This window comes from Haliotis rufescens, unplaced genomic scaffold (genome assembly GCF_023055435.1).
Source record: "Haliotis rufescens isolate VD_foot unplaced genomic scaffold, xgHalRufe1.0.p SCAF_3, whole genome shotgun sequence".
NCBI classification, from domain to species: domain Eukaryota; kingdom Metazoa; phylum Mollusca; class Gastropoda; order Lepetellida; family Haliotidae; genus Haliotis; species Haliotis rufescens.
This window is the reverse complement of record NW_025964001.1, coordinates 50053282-50076167: the sequence shown is the minus strand read 5'-3', so window position 1 is coordinate 50076167 and position 22886 is coordinate 50053282. Positions and strand designations below refer to the sequence as shown.

The 22886-nt window shown below is 42.8% G+C and overlaps 1 protein-coding gene across 1 annotated transcript in view; it reads left to right on the top strand.

Moving 5' to 3' along the window:
• The window catches only part of LOC124117812 (kinesin-like protein KIF6), a 127865-nt gene that overhangs the window by 4768 nt on the left and 100211 nt on the right, over window positions 1–22886 (top strand). The window contains exons 3-9 of the mRNA XM_046479837.2: window positions 522–596; window positions 5385–5427; window positions 6393–6497; window positions 10558–10667; window positions 12297–12426; window positions 13133–13251; window positions 13943–14030. Of these exons, the coding sequence (XP_046335793.2) occupies window positions 522–596; window positions 5385–5427; window positions 6393–6497; window positions 10558–10667; window positions 12297–12426; window positions 13133–13251; window positions 13943–14030 (670 nt within the window). The remainder of the gene's footprint in view (window positions 1–521; window positions 597–5384; window positions 5428–6392; window positions 6498–10557; window positions 10668–12296; window positions 12427–13132; window positions 13252–13942; window positions 14031–22886) is intronic.

The following is a 22886-nucleotide window of genomic DNA, read 5'->3' as shown; positions in this document are numbered from 1 at the left end:
GTTTCACCGAAGTGGTAAACGTCTGAGACCTGCATCACTTCGGGCTTTCCTCCCAACATTAAGCTGACACGCCGCGATATTACGGGAATACTGTTAGAAGCGGTGTTAAACCCAACTCACTCACTCACTCACTCACTCACTCACTCACTCACTCACTCACTCACTCACTCACTCACTCACTCACTCACTCACTCACTCACTCACTCACTCTTGAAACTTTGGTCAAGGACATTTCCACACAAGGGATAGGAAGAAGAAGGATGAAATGCATAGAGTGAGATAGGATAAATATTATAAATATATAATTTATTGTAAAATTTACAATTTTGGTAAGCAGTGATATATTGAAGAAAGATTGTTTGAATAGTTTCAGTGTTATTTAAAGGGCTACTTTTTATCCCTAATTTGTCCTAAGAAGGAAATGGCAAAACCCCTAATTGCAATTGCAAGTTGTGTCAACATTGGCATAATGTTCTGTTTTTATTTATCTATATATGTTTTTTTGTGTGTCATGTTTTCAGTTTTGAGCGGGTTTTTGATCAGAAAACAACACAAGAAGAAGTTTTTGAACATGTGTCCAAACCAGTTATTGACAAGTAAGTCCATTCAAACAAGGATACATCACCATGATAATACAGTGAATGAAAAGGACATTTTGGGGTTATACATCATGTACATGGGGATCAATCATTTCATCTTTTGCAGGCACCAGGGTTTCAAAGAAATATAATCTGTCCCACTGAAAGATAGAAATATATGATTTTTCTATGTCTTTGACATTTCCCGACTTTGTGGTGAACTTAACAAATTGTCAAATGAAAGCCGAGATTTTTTTTATGGATGCCTCAAACATTTTCTGTTTCTTAGATATCATCTCAACTTTTTAACATATTCAAAACACAATAAACTTTACATGCCACAGGGATTTATCTTATATTCAGCCTCAAGTGTCAGTAAATATACTGAAACACATTGAAAACGCACCAGTGGTACAAGTGAATTTTATGCTCAACCAAATTATATATGGTGTTGGCTGTGTACTACAATCACACTCCGATAACCGAGTTCCACATTTGTAATGACAAGTGTCATTGGAAAGTACAAATTTTAATGTCGAGGAAATAAAAAACACAAGGGATCCAAAGGCAAAGTCAGTAATGGGTATGACTGTCCCTGGTTGCAATGCATGCTACACAACACTTCGCATGGACACTATCAGTCTCTGGATAACAGCTTGTGATACCCTACACCACTCTCGTTGTAGGACAAGTGCGAGCTCTCTAATGTTGGCGATTTGTAGGACAAGTGGGAGCTCTCTAATGTTGGCGATTTGTAGGACAAGTGCGAGCTCTCTAATGTTGGCGATTTGTAGGACAAGTGCGAGCTCTCTAATGTTGGCGATTTGTAGGACAAGTGCGAGCTCTCTAATGTTGGCGATTTGTAGGACAAGTGTGAGCTCTCTAATGTTGGCGATTTGTAGGACAAGTGCGAGCTCTCTAATGTTGGCGATTTGTAGGACAAGTGCGAGCTCTCTAATGTTGGCGATTTGTAGGACAAGTGTGAGCTCTCTAATGTTGACGATTTGTAGGACAAGTGTGAGCTCTCTAATGTTGGCGATTTGTAGGACAAGTGCGAGCTCTCTAATGTTGGAGATTTGTAGGACAAGTGCGAGCTCTCTAATGTTGGCGATTTATAGGACAAGTGCGAGCTCTCTAATGTTGGCGATTTGTAGGACAAGTGCGAGCTCTCTAATGTTGACGATTTGTAGGACAAGTGTGAGCTCTCTAATGTTGGCGATTTGTAGGACAAGTGCGAGCTCTCTAATGTTGGCGATTTGTAGGACAAGTGCGAGCTCTCTAATGTTGGCGATTTATAGGACAAGTGCGAGCTCTCTAATGTTGGTGATTTGTAGGACAAGTGCGAGCTCTCTAATATTGGCGATTTGAGGTCCCAGGTAGTCCCACAAGTGCTCGATGGGCGATAGATTGTGCCATGGCATAACAGGTTCATTATTCTGTGCCAGGAAGTCCATAGAAGCATGTGCTGTATGCAGTTCTTGGTGTTGACGGAAACGGGACAATGTGACGTCTTAAATTGGCGTAAACTGCATTAACATGCCCTATGCATACATGGAACTGTGTTCTGTGCCAAAAAACTGATACCGCCCCAAACTATCACACTTCCGCCACCCCAATGATCAGTCTGCACAAAATAATTATCATGATAATGTTCACCACCACGATGCCATACTCATATATGTCCGTCAGCGTTCCTGAGGTGAAATCTGGATTCATCAGAAGAGAGGAAGCCATTCTAGCATCGTAGTAACCATTGTCTGTGCCTCAGCAACCATTGTAGTCATGTGTTTCAGTGCCATAGGGTCAGAATCAGCCCTACATAAGGACGATGAGTACGTAAACCAAAGGCGCGAAGTTGCTGGCATACAGTATCAGCACTGATAACTCCTTGTCGACCTACGTGGGTATCTTCAGTTCTGGACACCGGAAGTGTTCAATGACGTAGATGAGTCCTTACAATCTGTTGGTCTTCCCTGGCTGTTTTCACACCCTTGTTGCCGCGGGCATGGTCGGTCTCTGGTTTGCTGAAATCGCTGGTTCTGTCTTGTGATGGTACTGTGGTGACATCCAAACCTTGCTGCTATGGCCTTTGCAGTCATATCAACTTCAATCATGGCAATGGCACATTCCTGTTCCCATTCCTCAAGTGTCAGTCTCGGCATTGCATCCTCAGTGCGATTCCGTGGCTACAGCGATAATGTGGGTAGCCTTTGAATGCCATCCCTTTATACCCCATTTGTGCACTACATTGTAAGGACATTTTGCATTTTTCGTCCTTTGCACGTGAGAAAAAGTGTTTTTGAGTACTCTGTTGCATTTTGGTGACGACTCACAACTGACAACGGCTATCAAACCTGACCAGTTTTGGAGCTTCTTTAACTCCTAACCCTTCAGTGTTTTCATTGTTCTTTTCCAACTATCATGATATTTTAATGGATTCATGTTGGTGCGTTTCAAAGCAGGTCATTATATGCGCATGTTGAAATTAACATTTCCCAATACATGGGTACAATGTTTGAACCCATTTCTGGTGTCATCCGTTGTGATATTGCTGCAATTTTGCTAAGACTCACTTACTATTGCATCAGGATTCTACATCTGTTACAAAATCTCTGCAAGAATGTAAATGTCCATCAAAGAAATCTCTTCATTTTCCACATGCCTTGTCTAGTAGCTGAGATAATGCTAAGTAAATGTGGCAAATGATCAGTATCAATTGAACATGTTGGAATGGTCATGTAAGTGTGTTACCCTAACCATCAGTGTGTGGGATGTAAACATTCACCTGTTTATCTCACTGTCTGAGATACGTGTGATTTCTTGGTATTGACACCCCGGCCTGTAAACTGTCCTCACATATTCCTTCACAGGGATTCTGACACCTCTAACTTTGACTACCAAAACATCAGCACTTCGAGGCATTGTTTTGACACCAGTTGTTTGTTACGTTGGTTCCTGTGAACATTATAACTTTTGTACATGGTTCAACCGTTGTAGAGTGAATATTTTTATATTCATCTTTGTTTTTTAATTCCTTTTTTGTTGATGCATGGTTCGACAGAATTGCCTCAATGTCTTGTTTGGGGGACCCTCTCAAGATCTGAGATTTAATGTATCTCAATAGCAATCCTGTATTTGATAAACTATTAACACAACAGAATATAAGGTGAAGATTAGGGCTGAGACGAGTCCACATTTGCTACTGTGGTATTTACAACCCCCTATTACCTGACCCTACCTGGGTACCTGCTGTAGAGCTCAAATTTCCTATTGGGAATTTGTTTTACTGGAGCCCTGGCAAAAAGTATTTAGGTACACCTAAAAAATGATCTGATCATGCATAAACTGAAGTTGACTAAAGTTTTATCTTTACTCAAACATATAAAAATATTGTGTTCATAGTCAGAAAGAAATGTGAACATTATTAACTTGTAGTGTAACAGTGGAGTTTTATTGTTATTGTCATTAAAACGTTATATTACATGATTAACCATGGTTAGTCCTGTGGTTACTCTGGTCCAACCTGAGTACCCGAGTACCCATCCTGGCCCTCGTGAATATTCTGTAGGAGATATCATATTAGTCTGTTGACATGGTAAAGTTTCATAGCTGACACAAGGCACTGATGTCTTGATATATTGCAATTTATTCTCCATGCTGTGATACACTACTTCTTTGTAAAATGATCAAATGTTTGATACTTTGAGATTATACATTGTATTCATGTCAAATAAGCTGCAAGATACTCAATGTTAGTTTTGTATTCTGCATACATTTTAAGGCTGAAACAATTATTGTACAATATGTTTTTAGATTCATTTTTCATTATGAAACACTACTTCTGTTTAAGGTTGTGTGATTTTATTTTAATATTTCACATGACAGAGACATTGAAAGCTGGCTTTCCCAATGTGTCGCCAAATGCAATTTTTATTTGTAATATATACTATTTATGATACGGAAAAACACATGGGTAATGATCTCTGTATCATATGATACTGTTCTTAAAATAATCCCTATCTAAGCTTGGATAATAATCTATATCTATTATTTCAGTATACCATTAATACTTGATTTGGTAGATGACGAGCATATGTTAACAACAAAATGTCACTCAGTACAAATTTGTAAATCTGTGAAGTCAATCAAATTTTGAAGTTGTGTAAATAGATATGTAGTTATAGATTGTTAAGGGTAGACAAGATGTAATTTGGGGAGACAGATAGGGTTGTCATACCCACATTAGTTAAAGCTCTAAGCATTTATTTAAGCAGACAGTATTCTTTCATGAGCAGTGTTTCTGGCATTTTGTTGGGGGAACAAGATAGCAAAGTAGTAAACAGCTACATCCTGCATCATTTTGGACTACCGTCCCACATTAAGCTGACATTTCAGGATGTAACTGACAATAGTACCAGTAGAATCAGCGCAGCCCCGTCACATTAGGGTGTTATTCAGTTTCCTTGTAATCTCATTTCTTGTTTGAGTGAGAAAAAGTGCAGATTCCATAATGTAATAATATACAAGAACATTTTTTGTCAGTTCAGATAAGCACAAAATGACAATGCTTGGCTGGCAACCACAATTTGATGTACATTTGGGTTAGTCCTTAGCATGATTAGATTAAGCTTTAAACAACTTTTTATTCATTTTTATCTCATTTTCTCTTTATACAAGTCTGTTGTGGTCCGCCATTTTCGATGGTAATATTGGAATCCTATAATGATGAAAATATGACTTTTTGACAAATATTTCTCGTCCATTTATCATCCATATTACATGTGATTCTTGTATTGTGTCTTTCAGTGTGTTACAAGGCTACAATGGCACAATATTTGCATATGGACAGGTAGGTGTTGTTGAAGACCGCACATTATCTCGTTACAAGTTTGCTGACAGGTAAACCTAGCTTGTGTCAATATTATCACAAGGTAGCTACTGTCACCCCTCACAGTTGTGTTTGGTTCGTTGTCATTTACACAGCGAGACAGAAATAAGAGAGAGTGTGATCGCCCCACACCACAACCCACAAGTTTAAATAGCTTTAAACTGTAATTAAAGTTGTTTTGTGTTCGACTTTAATTTTTGATGTTCTGGTTCACTGAAATCACGTTTGCAATGTATTCTAAGTGTTGGATAAATTTATTTATACTTAGCTTAAGACTTGATTTGATATGTGATTTGTTTTTTTTCCAAACTGTCCTTAAGTGATTTCGACATGTCAGAGTCAAAGAAAGTCATTTGAACATCGCTAGACTGTCTGAACGGTCATTTCAGCATGTTTGTTTTTCATGAATAGAAATATATACTCATTGGACTGTTTTATTTGTTCAGTGCTGGGAATCTTATGGTGGCTGATAAGAATTATTATTAATATTTTATTTGTTTATGTTCAACTTTTTCCTGTTATATTTGTGAGTCCATTGCCTCACACTAATGACAATTGGAATCTGTATTTTGACTTGTGTTTTTATGTTTTAGTTATCCATTGATTTTCATATGCCAAATCCTGCATCCTAGATGCATAAAAATGAAAACAGATACAAAAGAAAAACTGGAATGCAGAAAATTTGTATGCATGTTTTGGAATTAATGCTGCTTTTTCATAATTTGGTACCACTTAAAATCCATTTCCGTATGTGGTCATTTAAAAAATACAATGCCATCGAATGTTTAACGATCATCTTCTGTGAATCTTAGAATATGATATAAATGATATTTGTTGTCATGAAAATGATATCATTACTTGCTGTCAATGTTGTGTTGTGTTGGGATGTTTTTTGAGTCATAATGAAGACATTCTGACTGTTCCAGACAGGCAGTGGGAAGACCTTCACTATCACAGGAGGGGCAGAAAGGTACATCGACCGGGGCATTATCCCCAGAAGTCTGTCATACATATATGATAAGATCGAGAAGGTAATAATTTCTTTTGTGTGGCAAATTAATTGTCTTTGTCCTGCACCCCTTTCTATACATCTATTACAACACTTTAAGGAATATTCCAGCAGTGTCACAGCAGGGTCCACCGGAATTGTCACTGGTTGAAATAAAATTACAGTATGACCTTGGTGAATGTGCATCTTCTGATCCCATTAGATCATTGTTGACCCCATCCATCATCCACTGATTTATCTTATATTGATTGTATGAATATTGTGATCAACTGATCTTGATGTTGAGGACTTAAAACTCTATTTCACTCAATCACTGTCTCACTCACCGTCTCACTCAATGTCTGGATTTCACTATCTTGTTCACTGTCTTGCTTACTGTCTCAATCACTTGCTGACTCACTCACTATCTCACCTGTTGTCTCACTCCCTGTCTCACTTGCCGTCTCACTCCCTGTCTTGCTTTCTCACGCTCAGTTTCTCTCAGTTCCTGAGAGAGTTGCTGTCTCACTCTCTGTGTCACTGTCTCACTTTCTGTCTCGCTGTCTCACTCTCTGTTTCACACTCTTACTTGTCTTGCTGGTACACTCTCTGTCTCACCCCTGTCCCACTCTCTGTCTCATGCTATGTCTCACTCTGTCTCACTCTCTGTCTCACACTCTTACTCTGTCTTGGTGTCTGATGCTCGGTTTTACTATCTGTATCACTCTCTGTCTCACTCCCTGTCTCACGCTCTGTCTTACTGTCTGTCTCACCATCTGTCTCACCATCTGTCTCGTGCTCAGTCTCACTCTCTGTCTCACACTCTTACTCTGTCTTGCTGTCTCATGCTCTGTTACACTCTTTGTATCACTTTTTGTATCACTCTCTGTCTCACACTCTTACTTTGTCTTGCTGGTTCACTCTCTGTCTCACTATCTTACTTTGTCTTGCTGTCTCAATCCCTGTCTCACATTCTGTCTTACTGTCTGTCTCACTCTCTGTCTCACTATATTACTGTGTCTTGCTGGTACACTCTCTGTCTCACTCTCTGTCTCACTATCTTACTGTGTCTTGCTGGTACACTCTCTGTCTCACTCTCTGTCTCACTATCTTACTGTGTCTTGCTGTTTCACGCTCTGGCTCACTCTGTGTCTCACTGTCTGTCTCACGCTCTGTCTCACCCTCTGTCTCACTATCTTACTCTATCTTGCTGTCTCACATTCGGTCTCACTCTCTGTCTCAGTCCCTGTCTCATCCTCTGTCTCACTCAGTGTCTCACTATCTTACTCTGTCTTGCTGTCTCACACTCGGTCTCACTCTCTGTCTCAGTCCCTGTCTCATCCTCTGTCTCACTCAATGTCTCACTATCTTACTCTGTCTTGCTGTCTCACACTCGGTCTCACTCTCTGTCTCAATCTCTGTCTCATTCCCTATCTCACCCTCTGTCTCACTCTGTGTCTCACTATCTTACTCTGTCTTGCTGTTTCACTCTCTGTCTCAATCTCTGTCTCATTCCCTATCTCACCCTCTGTCTCTCTCTGTGTCTCACTATCTTACTCTGTCTAGCTGCCTCAGACTCGGTCTCACTCTCTGTCTCAATCTCTATCTCACTACCTGTCTTACCCTCTGTCTCACACTCGTTCTCACTCTCTATCTCACTCTGTCTCACCCTCTGTCTCACTCTCTGTCTCACTCCCTGTCTCACTCTGTATCACTATCTTACTCTATCTTGCTGTCTTACGCCGGTCTCACCCTCTATCTCACTCTCTGTCTCACCCTCTGTCTCACTCAGTGTCTCACCCTCTTACTCTGTCTTGCTGTCTCACACTCGGTCTCACTCTCTGTCTAACGCTCTGTCTCATTGTCTGTCTCACTCTCTGTCTCACCCTCTGTCTCACTCAGTGTCTCACCCTCTTACTCTGTCTTGCTGTCTCACACTCGGTCTCACTCTCTGTCTAACGCTCTGTCTCATTGTCTGTCTCACTCTCTGTCTCACCCTCTGTCTCACTCTGTGTCTCACTATCTTACTCTCTCTTGCTGTCTCACGCCAGTCTCACCCACAATCTCACTCTCTGTCTCACTCCCTGTCTCACTCCGTGTCCCACATTCTTACTCTGTTTTGGTGTCTGATGATCAGTTTCACTATCTGTATCACTATCTGTATCACTCTCTGTCTCACTCCCTGTCTCACGCTCTGTCTTACTGTCTGTCTCACCCTCTTTCTCACTATGTCTCACTCTCTGTCTCACTATCTTACTGTGTCTTGCTGTCCCACGCTATGGCTCACTCTGTGTCTCACTGTCTGTCTCACCCTCTGTCTCACCCTCCGTCTCACCCTCTGTCTCACTCTCTGTCTCACTATCTTACTCTGTTTCACCCTCTTTCTCATTTTCTCACCCTGTCTCACTCTCTGTCTCACCCTCTTTCTCACTCTGTCTCACTCTGTGTCTCACACACTTACTCTCTCTTGCAGTCTCATGCTCAGTTACACTCTTTGTATCACTTTCTGTCGCACTCTCTGCCTCATTCTCTGTCTCACACTCTTACTTTATCTTGCTGGTTCACTCTCTGTCTCATTATCTTGCTCTGTCTTGCTATTTCACGCTTGGTCTCACTCTCTGTCTCACACTCTGTCTCACACTCTTACTTTGTCTTGCTGGTTCACTCTCTGTCTCACTATCTTGCTCTGTCTTGCTATTTCAGGCTTGGTCTCACTCCCTGTCTCACTCTCTGTCTCACTATCTTGCTCTCTCTGACCCCCTCCATGGTCTAGTGGTAGAGCGTCTGCCTGGAGAGTGGAAGGCGGGGGTTCGTTCCCCAGCCCCGTCATACCAAAAGATGTTAAAAGGTGGTACTTGTTGTTACCCTGTCTGGCGCTCAGCATTAAGGAGCTAAAACAAGGCTGGTCGGCTGGGAGTCAGTATACTGTGTCTGAGTGGGGTATTCATTTTAAACTGCGGCATGGTATCTCAGTGAGGTAGCACTATAAATTGGCATTAGTCGGAACTAGTACAAGCAGCCACATACACACACAACGTTGCTATATAAGTGCAATAATATTTGACGCGACGTTAAACCCAATTTCACCTCATGTCTTGCTCTGTCTTACTGTCTCATGCTTGGTCTCACACTCTGTCTCACTCTTTGTAGTGCAGTCTCATTCACTGTCTCACTATCTCTCGCTCTGTCACTGTCTCTTGCTCTGTCACTATCTCACTCCCTGTCTCACGTATTCTTGCTGTCTGACTCACTGACCTTTCGCAAACTTTGACCGACCACTGAAATGACTAACAAGAAGTCGTCATCAGCCAATTAGGAAGCAGCTTTCGTGAGCTTTACAGCACTGGTTTCAGCCTGGTGACTTCCATTTCAGACCACCCTTGAAAAATATGTTGACACAGTTCTCGATAAAAATTTTGATAACTTAACAAACGAACATTCCGCAATGTCTAATAAATGGTTGAGATTGTATGGCAGTGCTTCCCATGTACTGTGTAACACCTCCTCCGTTTAAATGTTTGGAAGCGAGAGATAGACGATTATTTTGACAGAATCAGTCGTACGGGCGGTAACTGTCGTTCGGAATGCCCCGTGTTAACATTTTCGAGGTTGCAAGATTAGAAAACACATTTCGACTGTCACTTTCATGATCTGGTAAGCGAGGCTTTGATTGGTCAGATGAAAGGTCTTTCTAATGTGACTTGCAATGGGATGTCCTCAGATCTTTGTTTAGCGGCAGCGAGAACTAAGATCTGATTTTAATGAGATTGTACAATCCGCAGAAATTTGGATTTAACACATAATTTTGTAGCATGATGCTAGTATCACATTGTGATGTCATGTATTGGTACTGACCAAGACATGGCTGTTTATGGGAGAGCATGTACATGAAGCATGGTTTGTTATGAATTGTGACATATAATGTTCATGTGTTGTTTAGTGTTTGTATCATAATAATCACAACTTTAGTATCAAGTTACTCATCGCTTCCTGTACCTTAAAGTGTACAGTTGCATACCTAGTATTCAATATAATGTGTTTCCTTCAGCAGTTGTAGGTGTGAGCATATTGCCTGTGTCTGACTTGTGTCGACTGTTGTCCAGAGCCCAGAGCTGTCTTTCACTGTCCATGTGTCCTACCTGGAGATCTACAACGAGAGTGGCTTTGACCTCCTCGACCCCAAACATGAGGCGGCCAAACTGGAAGATCTGCCGTACGTAGACAGTCCACTTACATTAAATAATATCTGTCTCTGATCTGGATTTGATCAGCAAGTGAACATACGTTCATTATTGTGCTTCAATCATAAATTTAAAGTTGATTGTATAATATCAGGAAAAGATACTGTGTTTTCCTGGCTGTGTGTTTGTCTGTTTGCCTGTTAATCTGTCTGTAAGTACCACAGTCCACTAGCTGTGCAGGAATGTGTCCCTTATGGAGAACTCTCTGTCTGTATGTCTGTGTGTGACCACAGTCCACTGTCTGTGCAGGAATGTGTCCCTTATGGAGAACTCTCTGACTGTATGTCTATGTGGGACCACAGTCCACTGTCTGTGCAGGAATGTGTCCCTTATGGAGAACTCTCTGTCTGTATGTCAGTGTGTGACCACAGTCCACTGTCTGTGCAGGAATGTGTCCCTTATGGAGAACTCTCTGTCTGTATGTCAGTGTGGGACCACAGTCCACTGTCTGTGCAGGAATGTGTCCCTTATGGGGGATTCTGTGTCTGTCTGTCTGTATGTCAGTGTGTGACCACAGTCCACTGTCTGTGCAGGAATGTGTCCCTTATGGAGAACTCTCTGTCTGTATGTCTGTGTGGGACCACAGTCCACTGTCTGTGCAGGAATGTGTCCCTGATGGAGAACTCTCTGTCTGTATGTCTATGTGGGACCACAGTCCACTGATGGAGGACTCTGTGCCTGTCTGTCTGTATGTCTCTGTGGGACCACAGTCCACTGTCTGTGCAGGAATGTGTCCCTGGTGGAGGATTCTGTGTCTGTCCGTCTGTATGTCTGTGTGTGACCACAGTCCACTGTCTGTGCAGGAATGTGTCCCTTATTGAGAACTCTCTGTCTGTATGTCTATGTGGGATCACAGTCCACTGTCTGTGCAGGAATGTGTCCCTGATGGAGGACTCTCTGTCTTTATGTCTGTGTGGGACCATAGTCCACTGTCTGTGCAGGAAGGTGTCCCTTATGGAGAACTCTCTGTCTGTATGTCTGTGTGGGACCACAGTCCACTGTCTGTGCAGGAAGGTGTCCCTAATGGAAGACTCTCTGTCTGTATGTCTGTGTGGGACCACAGTCCACTGTCTGTGAAGGAATGTGTCCCTGATGGAGGATTCTGTGTCTGTCTGTCTGTATGTCTGTGTGGGACCACAGTCCACTGTCTGTGCAGGAATGTGTCCCTGGTGGAGGATTCTGTGTCTGTCTCTCTGTATGTCAGTGTGTGACCACAGTCCACTGTCTGTGCAGGAATGTGTCCCTTATGGAGAACTCTCTGTCTGTATGTCTGTGTGGGACCATAGTCCACTGTCTGTGCAGGAAGGTGTCCCTGATGGAGAACTCTCTGTCTGTATGTCTGTGTGGGACCGCAGTCCACTGTCTGTGCAGGAAGGTGTCCCTGATGGAGGACTCTGTGCCTGTCTCTCCATGTGGCTGTTAATCTGTCATTCCGTCTCTCTATGTGTCTGTTAATCTGTTGTTCTGTCTGTTAATCTGTTGTTCTGTCTGTTACCATGGTCCTCTGTGCAGGAAGGTGTCCCTGATGGAGGACTCTGTCTCTCTCTCTCTATGTGTCTGTTAATCTGTTGTTCTGTTTGTTACCATGGTCCTCTGTGCAGGAAGGTGTCCCTGATGGAGGACTTGGAACAGAACATTCACCTGAAGAACCTGTCTGTGCACCAAGCTGTGAGTGAGGAGGATGCTCTCAACCTGCTATTTCTTGGGGACACCAGCAGGATGATAGCAGAGGTACAGATGTCTTCTCTACCATCCGTCACCCATGTGGTGGTCAGAATCTTTTATTTCAGTCTGCACAGAATCACAAAAAAACATTTGGGCTTAAAGTGATAATTTTTTATCAATTTGTATGCTTTTTTAATTTTATCTTTGAAACATTTTAATTGCACTCGTAATAGGTCTAAAGTCAATACTCTTGATTTAGACTTTGCAACAGAAACATTAATCTCTATTGAAAAGTAAAAGAACTTGTTTGTAATTCCCTTCACGATTTTTATCCAGTTAGTGAAAGTTTATGCTGATTTTATCATGTTTACATTCGGGACTTAGGGTTGTGTTGAATTATTCAACTTGTTTCAAGTTTAAAAGATTTCATTTTCTATTTGATGCTTAAATGTAAAAAAAAACTATTCATCTAATGGTATTCAATATGGCAATATTTAACATTTCTTGTTGAATAAGATTTAGCTGCCAGGAGCTATTCCCCTAGATGTGTTCACCACCAAACATTGCACAGATTATTCTTTTGCAGATTAAGGAGAGTAAATGTGAGATTAATGTGTGATGAATAATGATCATTATAATTATTTTCTGAATGGCTACCATGTCATCAATTAATATTTTTTCTTAAATACTGTTTGACACATTTGCACAAGATGTACTGTTTGTAATCTTATGATCTCCTGCATGACTGTTCTCACACGTATCTGCCTCCCAGACCCCGATGAACCAGGCGTCTACACGGTCTCACTGCATCTTCACAATACACCTTACAGCACGGGAAGCAGGCTCAGCCACCATCCGCAGGGCCAAGCTGCACCTGGTGGATCTGGCCGGGTTGGTCTACATATTGATATCTACTTTGTGTGATTACGGGTTAGAATAGGTTTTTAAGCAGCCCATGCTTGCCCAGCAACTTATGCTTTTTGTAAGCTGTGGCCTCATGGATCAGTTGGTCAGACTCTGTGACTTGATCGATTGCATGTCATCATTCCCCGAAAGCATGGCTAGTTGATCGCAATATCAATCACTGAATTGTATGGTCCAGACTCAGTTATTAACAGTTTGTCATCATATAGGTGGAATATTGCTTAGTGGGGCTTTAACTGAAAAAGAGTTGACTGGGACATAAAACAACATTTGTTCATTTTGAAATTGGTGATCAGGGTGATGGATGAAAGTACTAATTATGCTTATGGTGCAAGCAGCCTATGCTTGTTGTAAGTGAAGACCAACATGATGATTGTGTGGATGAGACCTGACTGATCGTGTGTCATGGTACCACAATGGCATGGATCTGTGATCGTGGTATCAATCACTGATATGCTTGGCCATGATATTGCTGCAAAATGTAGCTGTGGCATAAAACAAAATTTGAATCTCTGTGAGTGAAGCCAAATGGTACAGCAGTATTATATGCACTGGCAGATCAAGATCCAGAGGAGGGAGTGGGGTGCACCCCTGTGTTTTAGGACACCTCACATGCATCCACGCCAAGTCACTTTCTGTAATTGGTTTCTGTGGTCAGATCTGAACGAGTCTCCAAGACAGGGGTAAATGGAGTTCTGCTGACTGAAGCCAAATACATCAACTTGTCCCTCCACTTCCTGGAGCAGGTGAGTCAGGGAAGATAACTCTGGATGCGGATTAAACTAAGAAGATAACGTTTTACTTATCCTGCATTACTCACTGATGTATTCACTGCTTACCTTACAATAAAAGAAGGACAGCGCAACAGTGATGGTCCTGGGTGAAGAAATAAAGTTGTTATTCTGAAGTCCCACATTTACTGACCACCGCTGCTGTCCTGTGACTTTGATGACACCTAAGGTCACCTTCTTCACATCACTACAGCAAGGACATGTCCCAGCAGAGCTCTCCTTTTGGATTAATTTAGACCTTCAGTTTTCATCTACAATTCTAAAATTGATCTGGGATGGGTTAACCTTTTCATATTACTTTCACCATGTTGTGTAGTTTTATGTGAATAGATTAGGCGTAAAAAGACTCCGTCTTTTTCCCCGCCACATACTTGTTATTCGCTGCCATTTTGAATTGTGTTACAATTGTTTGCCTGCCAAGGTAGTCAAATTATTTACAATTTTCAGCAACGAATAACATATTCATGTGTTCTTAAATACTACTAGCTTTGGCGTTACTGTGAGTTGTGTATATATAAATTATTTTATACACTTTCAACTTGTTAAAAATATTTTTGCTGATAGATTATTGTCAATTCTATTGCTTTCTTCCAGTCCCGCTTCATCAAGATTTCTTTATTTGCGCAACTTATGCTTGCGCGTTGTATTAATTTACATGGAAAAAATCTTACAAAGATTATCATCCATGTTGGTGAGCTTGCACTCAGATGTGCTCTCCAATCTCTAAATGTAAATAGCCTTGGTTTACATTGAGTTGCGTATATAATGATAATTTAATATTGTGGTTTGTGCAAATTCAACGTATTTGGTTTTCTACATGCATGTCCAGTGTATTATAAAATTTATTCTCATGTACGTGTTTATGTTGCGCTACAACTATCCCTCGTAAGGTTTCAAATTCCCCCTCTGCGCATGCGCACGGGAGCCTTTTTACCCATAAGCCCTGTGTCTCTCCATGCCTCTCCCAAAGCTAGAAGGACAACAACACTCGCTACAACTGCCGCTTGCACAGACCACCTCCTGCATGTCAGCAAGGTACCTAAAACACCGACAATGGCACCGAAACGGTCGTCAAGGAGAACCAGGGCAACTGTTCCTGTCGAAAATGTTTCATCCGCAACAAGTGAAACTTCTGACAACAGTCGCCATGTTGGGTCACAGGTCAGAGCGAGTGCGACAGGCAGAGCCGTCCCTTACGAGACAACAGTTGACCTTAGACAGAGGCTGCGCTCCTTAGGTATCACAGTGCCTGCATCATGGGGAAGAAAGACGATCCTACAACTGTACAAGGAAAATTTTAACGAGAACCACACGGTCAGTGGAGGGGCCAGCGCTGTTCAACATTCCTCCCCCGTTTCCTCATTGTCGTCTGTACATGCTGTTCCTTCCTGTGACGTTACTCCCCAGTATGTAAACAGCGGGAATTCTGACAGCTCTACTAGCATTCCGGCAACAGTGACAATAGCAAGCAACCAGTTATCGTCAGCAAATGTGGAATTGGTGGGAGTCATGCGGGAAATGAGGGACATGATGACATCCCTCACCCAACGTCTATCCTCTGGAGCTCCCAGTGGAGAAAACATAGCCTGGCCTACATCACAGACAAGTCCAACGCAATGTGTTCTGTCAGATTCCGTGCCCCATGTCAACTTTGTTGACGAAAGTACAAGGCGTAAAATTCACCAAGGTAAATATATTAATTTGGCTTCTCTGTTGTTACCATGCCAAGAATCCGGTGAATATAGACTTGCTGAAGAGACAGGTTCATGCAAAAACGTGTTAAAACTTGACCCACGTACCACCAGGAATTTGAACTTTGCCGAATTCAACAGAGCCTTCAAAGTATTCAAGGATATCTTCTGTGAAGCTTGGCCAAATAGGAGAGAGCAATTGGAACAACATGAACGTACAGTAGCGGAACTCCACAGTTTGTATGGAGGATATGTACATTATGAATACCATAAGAGATTCGCGGCTCGGGTGGCAGCACTGGCTGAGAGGGGTACGCACATCACCTGGGGCGTTCCGGACACCAGAATTTATACCACTTGTACTTCTGGCCTTCGCTGTAGGTCATGTGACCTGTGCAGTAGCATCAGCCATGACTCCGCGACATGTCCATCCGTGTTGACGAACACCTGCGAACAAGTCAGCCCACGACATAGCTTGGGAAAAATGAATGTAACGTCCACAAGCACTGCAAACAGCTCCACCGATTCACATGGTCGACAAAAAATATGGTACCAGGGACAGGAGGTTTGCAATAATTTCAATGATAGTGGCTGCATGCGTATTCGCTGCAACTTTCTGCATGTTTGCTCCACTTGTTTCGGGAAGAATCACAACAAATTGGTTTGCAAAAAATACAACACTAATTCCAATAAGGGACATGGAATCAACAAGTGACAATTTGCTGAGGAATTGACACCATTAAATACCAACATCATACAAGAGGAACTAAGGCGTCACCCTGATCAGAACTTTGTAACATACTTGTGTGATGGACTGAGACACGGTTTTCACCCTCTGGTTGCAACAGTGCCCAAATTTACCTGGGAGTGCAAAAACAATCTGAGTGCCCGGAAAGAACCCGATACCGTAACACACCTTGTCCGTCAAGAATTAGATCGGGGCTACATTATTGGACCATTTTCAGTCCCCCCTTACCATGTGTTTCGGGTCAGCCCCCTGGGCATCACTGAAGGAAAATACAGCCATAAAAAACGACTGATCCTGGACCTTTCAGCCCCACATGACAACGATGACATTTTTAGCATTAATGATACGATAGACAAGGACATGTGCTCTTTAACCTACGTGACAATCGATGATGCCATACGGGAACTGAACCGAGTAGGCAGAGGCGCGAGTATGTGTAAGGTGGATATAAAAGACGCCTTCAAGCAAATCCCCATTCACCCAGATTATTGGTCACTGTTCGGATTTAGATGGGACAATCAGTATTACTTCTTCAAGCGCCTAGCGCTTGGATGCCGATCTAGCCCTTGTATCTTTGATTGCATATCACAAGCCATTGTTTGGATCCTCACAAACAATTACAAGGTCCATTTCGTTTTACACTTGCTGGATGACTTCCTCACCATTGATGAACCCAACTACGAAGCTTCTATTACTATGAAAATATTAACAGCCACTTTCAACAAGTTGAAAATTCCGTTGTCCCCACAAAAAACCGTTGGACCAGCCTGTGAGATGGAATATCTAGGTATCATTTTAGATTCAAATACCATGACTGCCCGACTACCCCTGGACAAGTTGGCTAGAATATCGGAGTTAGTGCAAGAGTTCAGTCACAAGAGAAAGTGTACCAAACAACAACTACTGTCTCTGATAGGACATCTGTGCTATGCCTGCAAAGTGGTTGTGCCAGGAAGATCCTTTGTGTCTTACCTCACTGATCTATCTAAATCCGTTAAAAAACTGCACCACAGAGTGAACATTTCTGCTGAATGTCGTTCTGATCTGCACATGTGGCATGTGTTTCTCCAGAAGTGGAATGGCGTTTCTTTCTTTCACGACTCTTCCAGGACACAGGCTTCTGACATGGAACTGTATACCGACGCATCTACTTTAGGTTTTGGAGGTTATTTTCAGGGTGCTTGGTTTTCGTCACCTTGGCCACCATCTATGCAAGCCCATTGCCAAAACAACAGTCGATCCATGGCGCTACTTGAACTGTATCCCATTGTAGTAGCAGCCGTTTTATGGGGCAAGCAGTGGTCAGGGAAAAGAATCTTGTTCTATTGTGACAATGAATCAACAGTAAACATAATCAACAAGGGCAGATCAAAATGCAAAAACATTATGCCTCTCATGCGTATGGTTACCTCACTAGCAGCCTCTGACAATTTTGTGATATGTGCCAAACATGTACCAGGCGTGTCAAACCAAATTGCTGATTCTCTGTCTCGGTTACAGATTGCCAGATTTCGGAAACTTGCTCCACATGCGGCACCACAAGCAACACCATGTCCACAACACTCACAGTTGATATGGGTCTGGCAAGACACCTAGACACTCTATAGGATGCTGCAGTGGCGGCCAGAACCAAGACCACCTATGCTTCTGGCTTTGAGTCATACGTTGCCTTTCTCCTGAGATATAGCCTGTACTCTACATGCTCAAGCCTCACACGGGCAGCACAAGGTCTGCCACCAGTTAATTCTGCACTTCTGCAACAAAATGTGGCCTTTTGTTTCGGTGAGGCAAAACTACAGTATGTCACTGTCAAATCCTATCTCGCGGGTATTCGGTTTACCTATCTGAAGGCAGGTGTACATACAGTGTTTGATTCAGTGTCTACTGGTGGTCTAAATCAGCTACGAACCCTACTTCATGGATACAAGAAGCTACGACAACAGGGTGTGCCCAAACGCTTACCCATAACCTACGATGTTTTGAAGAAGATTGTGTGTACACTACGCAAAGGGGTGCTCGGACCTCTCAATGATCTGGTAATGGAGGTCACGTGCACCACTGCCTTCTTTGGTTTTCTACGATGTGCCGAGTTCACATGTTCTCGTGACTTCGATGCTAGTACCAATTTAAGTCTATCTGATGTCACCATAGACCATAATACAGGAAAGTGTACTCTCGTACTCAAAGCTTCAAAGACATATATTTTTAGACAGGGCGTAGTCATTCCCTTGTTTGCCAACCACTCTCCCATTTGCCCTTTTGCCAATTTGAACCGCTTAAAGCAAGTGACCATGAAACATGCACACCTTGACGCAGCTAAATACTCTGGACACTCTTTTCACATAGGGGCAGCGACCTCCGCTGCAACTGTTCGTATGGAAGATCACCTCATAAAAACACTGGGCAGGTGGCAGTCAGACTGTTTTACACGTTATATTCGGACCCCAGAGGACGTTATTAAGAATGCTCAGTTGTCTTTAATTTCTTGTCCATAATACCCAGTACAGGGACATCTCCGATCAGCTGCATTGAATTGGTTGTGTTGGTCTATTCCTTTGTACGATGTTGATGTATCTTGTGATCCCTCTCTATATTGTTGCACACAATGTACCTTCCTTACCACACCTAGCACAACTTGGGGGCACTCACTCTTGTAAGGGGGTACCCTTCTAATCACTTGCTTTGGGCTATTTCCACTCATCTAGAGTGTCCTTTTCTCCCCCAAGTCCAAACCAGAGCTCAGGTCGCAGCCCCGGTCCGCAGACCACCGTCCGAGCCGCCGCAGCGGCCCCAGGACCCTCGCCTAGCTCTCGGTCGTCCCTCTCCTTGTAAATAAGCTAGCACCAGAGCTCAGGTTGCAGCCCCGGTCCGCAGACAGGACAGCACCTAGCTCTCGCTCAGCCCTCCTCTGTGATAAAATCAGTCAGCTCCCAAGTTCGTGCCAAAACCATTATATGTATGTGTTTGTTATAATGTACATTAAATATTTTTGCATTCTACCTCATTGCAGTATGTCAGAATCGCTGAATAGCGAAGGACATGGTTCAGTCATTACCACGTGGCCATAATCATCGGCGGGTAATATGATGCCCGTAACTATGACTGCAGAAGTGCACCCTCTGCTGAAATCAACAATAACGGAGGATTTTGTGAGTATCATAACTGCTCCTAATTTTCAGCCGCCTGAGGCATACAAATATGCTAAATCTGCGATGCCGGCACCAGTATCTCAAGACTTGATGGGGGTAACACAGACGCAAGCCATGATCCAGCCAATACCAATAAGCATTGTGTCTCAGATATGTACGACAGCCAGACGGGTACATCGGCACATGACTCCTTATCCAGGCAGGTCATCAAAGCCTTCTGATAGAGGAGACACTACACACCGGAGCAGATCGCTGTCTAAGCGAGTGCATCAACATTGTTCAAATGGCAAGGATGGCAATTCCTCTGTAGAGTGGAATACGCATCTTGGCTTAGCGCAAGCACCGGATGGAATAGCAGACCGTCTCGTGTCAGTGGCGCCCTCCCCTGGTAACGGGGTAAATAAAAGGGACACCACAAGGTCATTGGATGAAGACTTCTCCAAGCTTACATTTGCTCCGTCATTAAAGCCAGCAACAACGTCAGTGCATGCGGTGGATCAGGATCTATCAGAGGATAACACTATCATATTTGATCATTTCCAAACTATGGTGAATTTCTCATGAAAATTCATCTTGAGGCCTCTCTGGCAGAGATTACCATCACACTTGTGTGTTATGCGCTTTCTGACTGGGACTTTGAGTTCAAGCGCAGGCTGCTATGTCAACCTTGCAAGGATTGACACTGCACTCAAGACTCTAGAGCACGTCTCTTTTAGTCTATCCCAGCGGGCTGGCAGGTCAGGCAATTATAAGCCTAGACGTGGGTCTCTCAAGGAAGACCAGTATTTCCTTGAGGGAAAGGGTGTGGCAGAGGCAAGTCACAAGGATGATAACGTACTCATCATACTACATCATGGTTTCCGTCTACACGTAGAGGTAACCCCACCGTTGACCACCGCTCCTCCGACTTGGAAAATCCAACATAGACATCTGTTGGTGAAAAGAGATGAAGAGATGCCTCACAACCCAGACTGAACATCGACTTGTTTGCTACTTGCCTAAATCACCAACTCATGACGTATTTGGTTACACTTAACTCAGTGTTAGATGTTCCGGAAAATCACAAGATTAGTAAGGTCCTGAAACTACAGGCCCTACTACGCTCAATCAGGCTTGAGGATCACATGGCCAAGTTCCGCCCACCTACTTGGGACTTGAACGTGGTCTTTGAGGTTTGCGAGGACCCCCCTTCCAGCCCCTCTATGCATCCTCATTTTATGACCTCACCAAGAAAACTGTTTTCTCTTGGCATTAGCCACGGCGGCACGGGTGAGCGTACTACACGTGATCTACATCACCCAGGTCCGCTTTCAGCATGGGACGCATGGAGCGGTACATCTCGGGTTGTGCTGGGATTTAATGGCAAAAATCAACTACCAGGCCAACCCCATAGTTCCTTCACCATCCCACCAATATCAACTATTGTGGGAGCTGTAGATGAGGGAGAAGTTTACCTGGGCTCAATGCGAGCACTTTGAGGTATCATCCGCCGCTCCAAGACTAGGCATGGAAGCAGTACATTTATAGTTTTGTCCCTCTGGTTGTGGCCCAGCAGGTAACTAACCCCCGACACAAATAATGAACTTGGCCTATACAGAGCCAGCCTACTTCCATGTGCAGTCTCTCAGTTTCTACCAGTGGAAGAATATTAGACAATCTTGTTTGTCAACGATGGCTCTATGACGTAGTAAGTAAAGAATTAGCTGATAAGCTATTATTTTCTTTATTACTAAATGTGTATAGGGAATTTCTCTTTAATTCCTAAGTTCAATCGTTTTGATATTTGAACAACCCAACCGTAATGCCATTTTTCTGAACTTTTCTGCTTCACGGTTTATCGATAAAATGGTGTCGTATTTCAGGCTGTGAATTATTGAGGTTTGTGTATTCTGAAGGTTTACCCGCCTCCAAACCGTCTGATACAGATGCATTAAGGAGTAATGCAGGATAAGTAAACAATTTAGTAAAATCTAAATATTTTTTACATTTGTATACTTATACTGCATTACTACGTTTAAGGCCCACCCGTCGCAGACTTGCCTCCCCACTTCGGTTTCAGAAACCTACGAACGACAGGCAGTGATGTGAAGAACGTGACCTTAGGTATCATCAAAGACACAGGACAGCAGCGATGGTCAGTAAAAGTGGGACTTCAGAACAACAACTATATTTCTTCACCCACGACCATCGCTGTTGCGCTGTCCTTCTTTTGTCATAAGGGGGCACGCGTGGCCCAGTCATCTAAGGCGCCGTGCTGTGCAGAGTTGCGTCCCTTGGGCACGCCAGAAAACTATGATTGTGGTTCGAATTCCGGTTCGCCCCGATTATGTTCCTAGGTTTGTCAGCATCATACCCGTGCTTGTGGGTTTCACCAAAGTGGTAAACGTCTGAGACCTGCATCCCTTCGGGCTTTCCTCCCACATTAAGCTGACGCGCCGCGATATAACTGGAATACTATTAAAAGCGGCGTTAAACCCAACTCACTCTTTTGTCATAAGGTAAGCAGTGAATGCAAGAAGGAGTAATGCAGGATAAGTATACAAATGTAAAAAATATTTAAATTTTACTTTAAAAAATTCATATTGGATGATGTCATTGAAAATTCATTGAAGATCTCATTACTGACATTGTTAACTGAGGATTTCAAATGTCAAACATATGTTGGCATAAAGCAGAGTATAAAGCAAGGTTTATTGTCAAATAATATTCAGTGAGTGAGTGAGTGTGTGACTTTGGTTTTATGACGCTTTCAGCAATATTCCAGCAATATTACAGTGGGGGACACCGGAAATGGACTTCACACATTGTACCCATGTTGGGAATTGAACCCAGGCCCTCGGCATGAGGAGTAAACGCTTTAGCAACTAGGCTACCCCACCGTCCTCAAATAATGTTGAATTTTGAAAGTGTGTATTATGAAAACAATATTTATGTTGCCATGAGTTTGACCATTGACCCTTACTCTACATAACATTGACTGAAATGATTAGCAGTTGTCAGAAAACAATCAGACTTTTATCTCATATTGCCCTAGAAGGAATTGAATACCATGATTGGAAAGCTTGAATTATGAAATGTATATGTATGACAAAAAAAAGAAAGACATTCAGTCTATGTCATATTCTCCTGGCAAGTTTCAAGCAGTAAGTAATATGCAGGCAACCTTTCGCCTATACTATGGAGATGATTCTCCCAATACAGCGTTTGTTCTGAGACCCTAGTC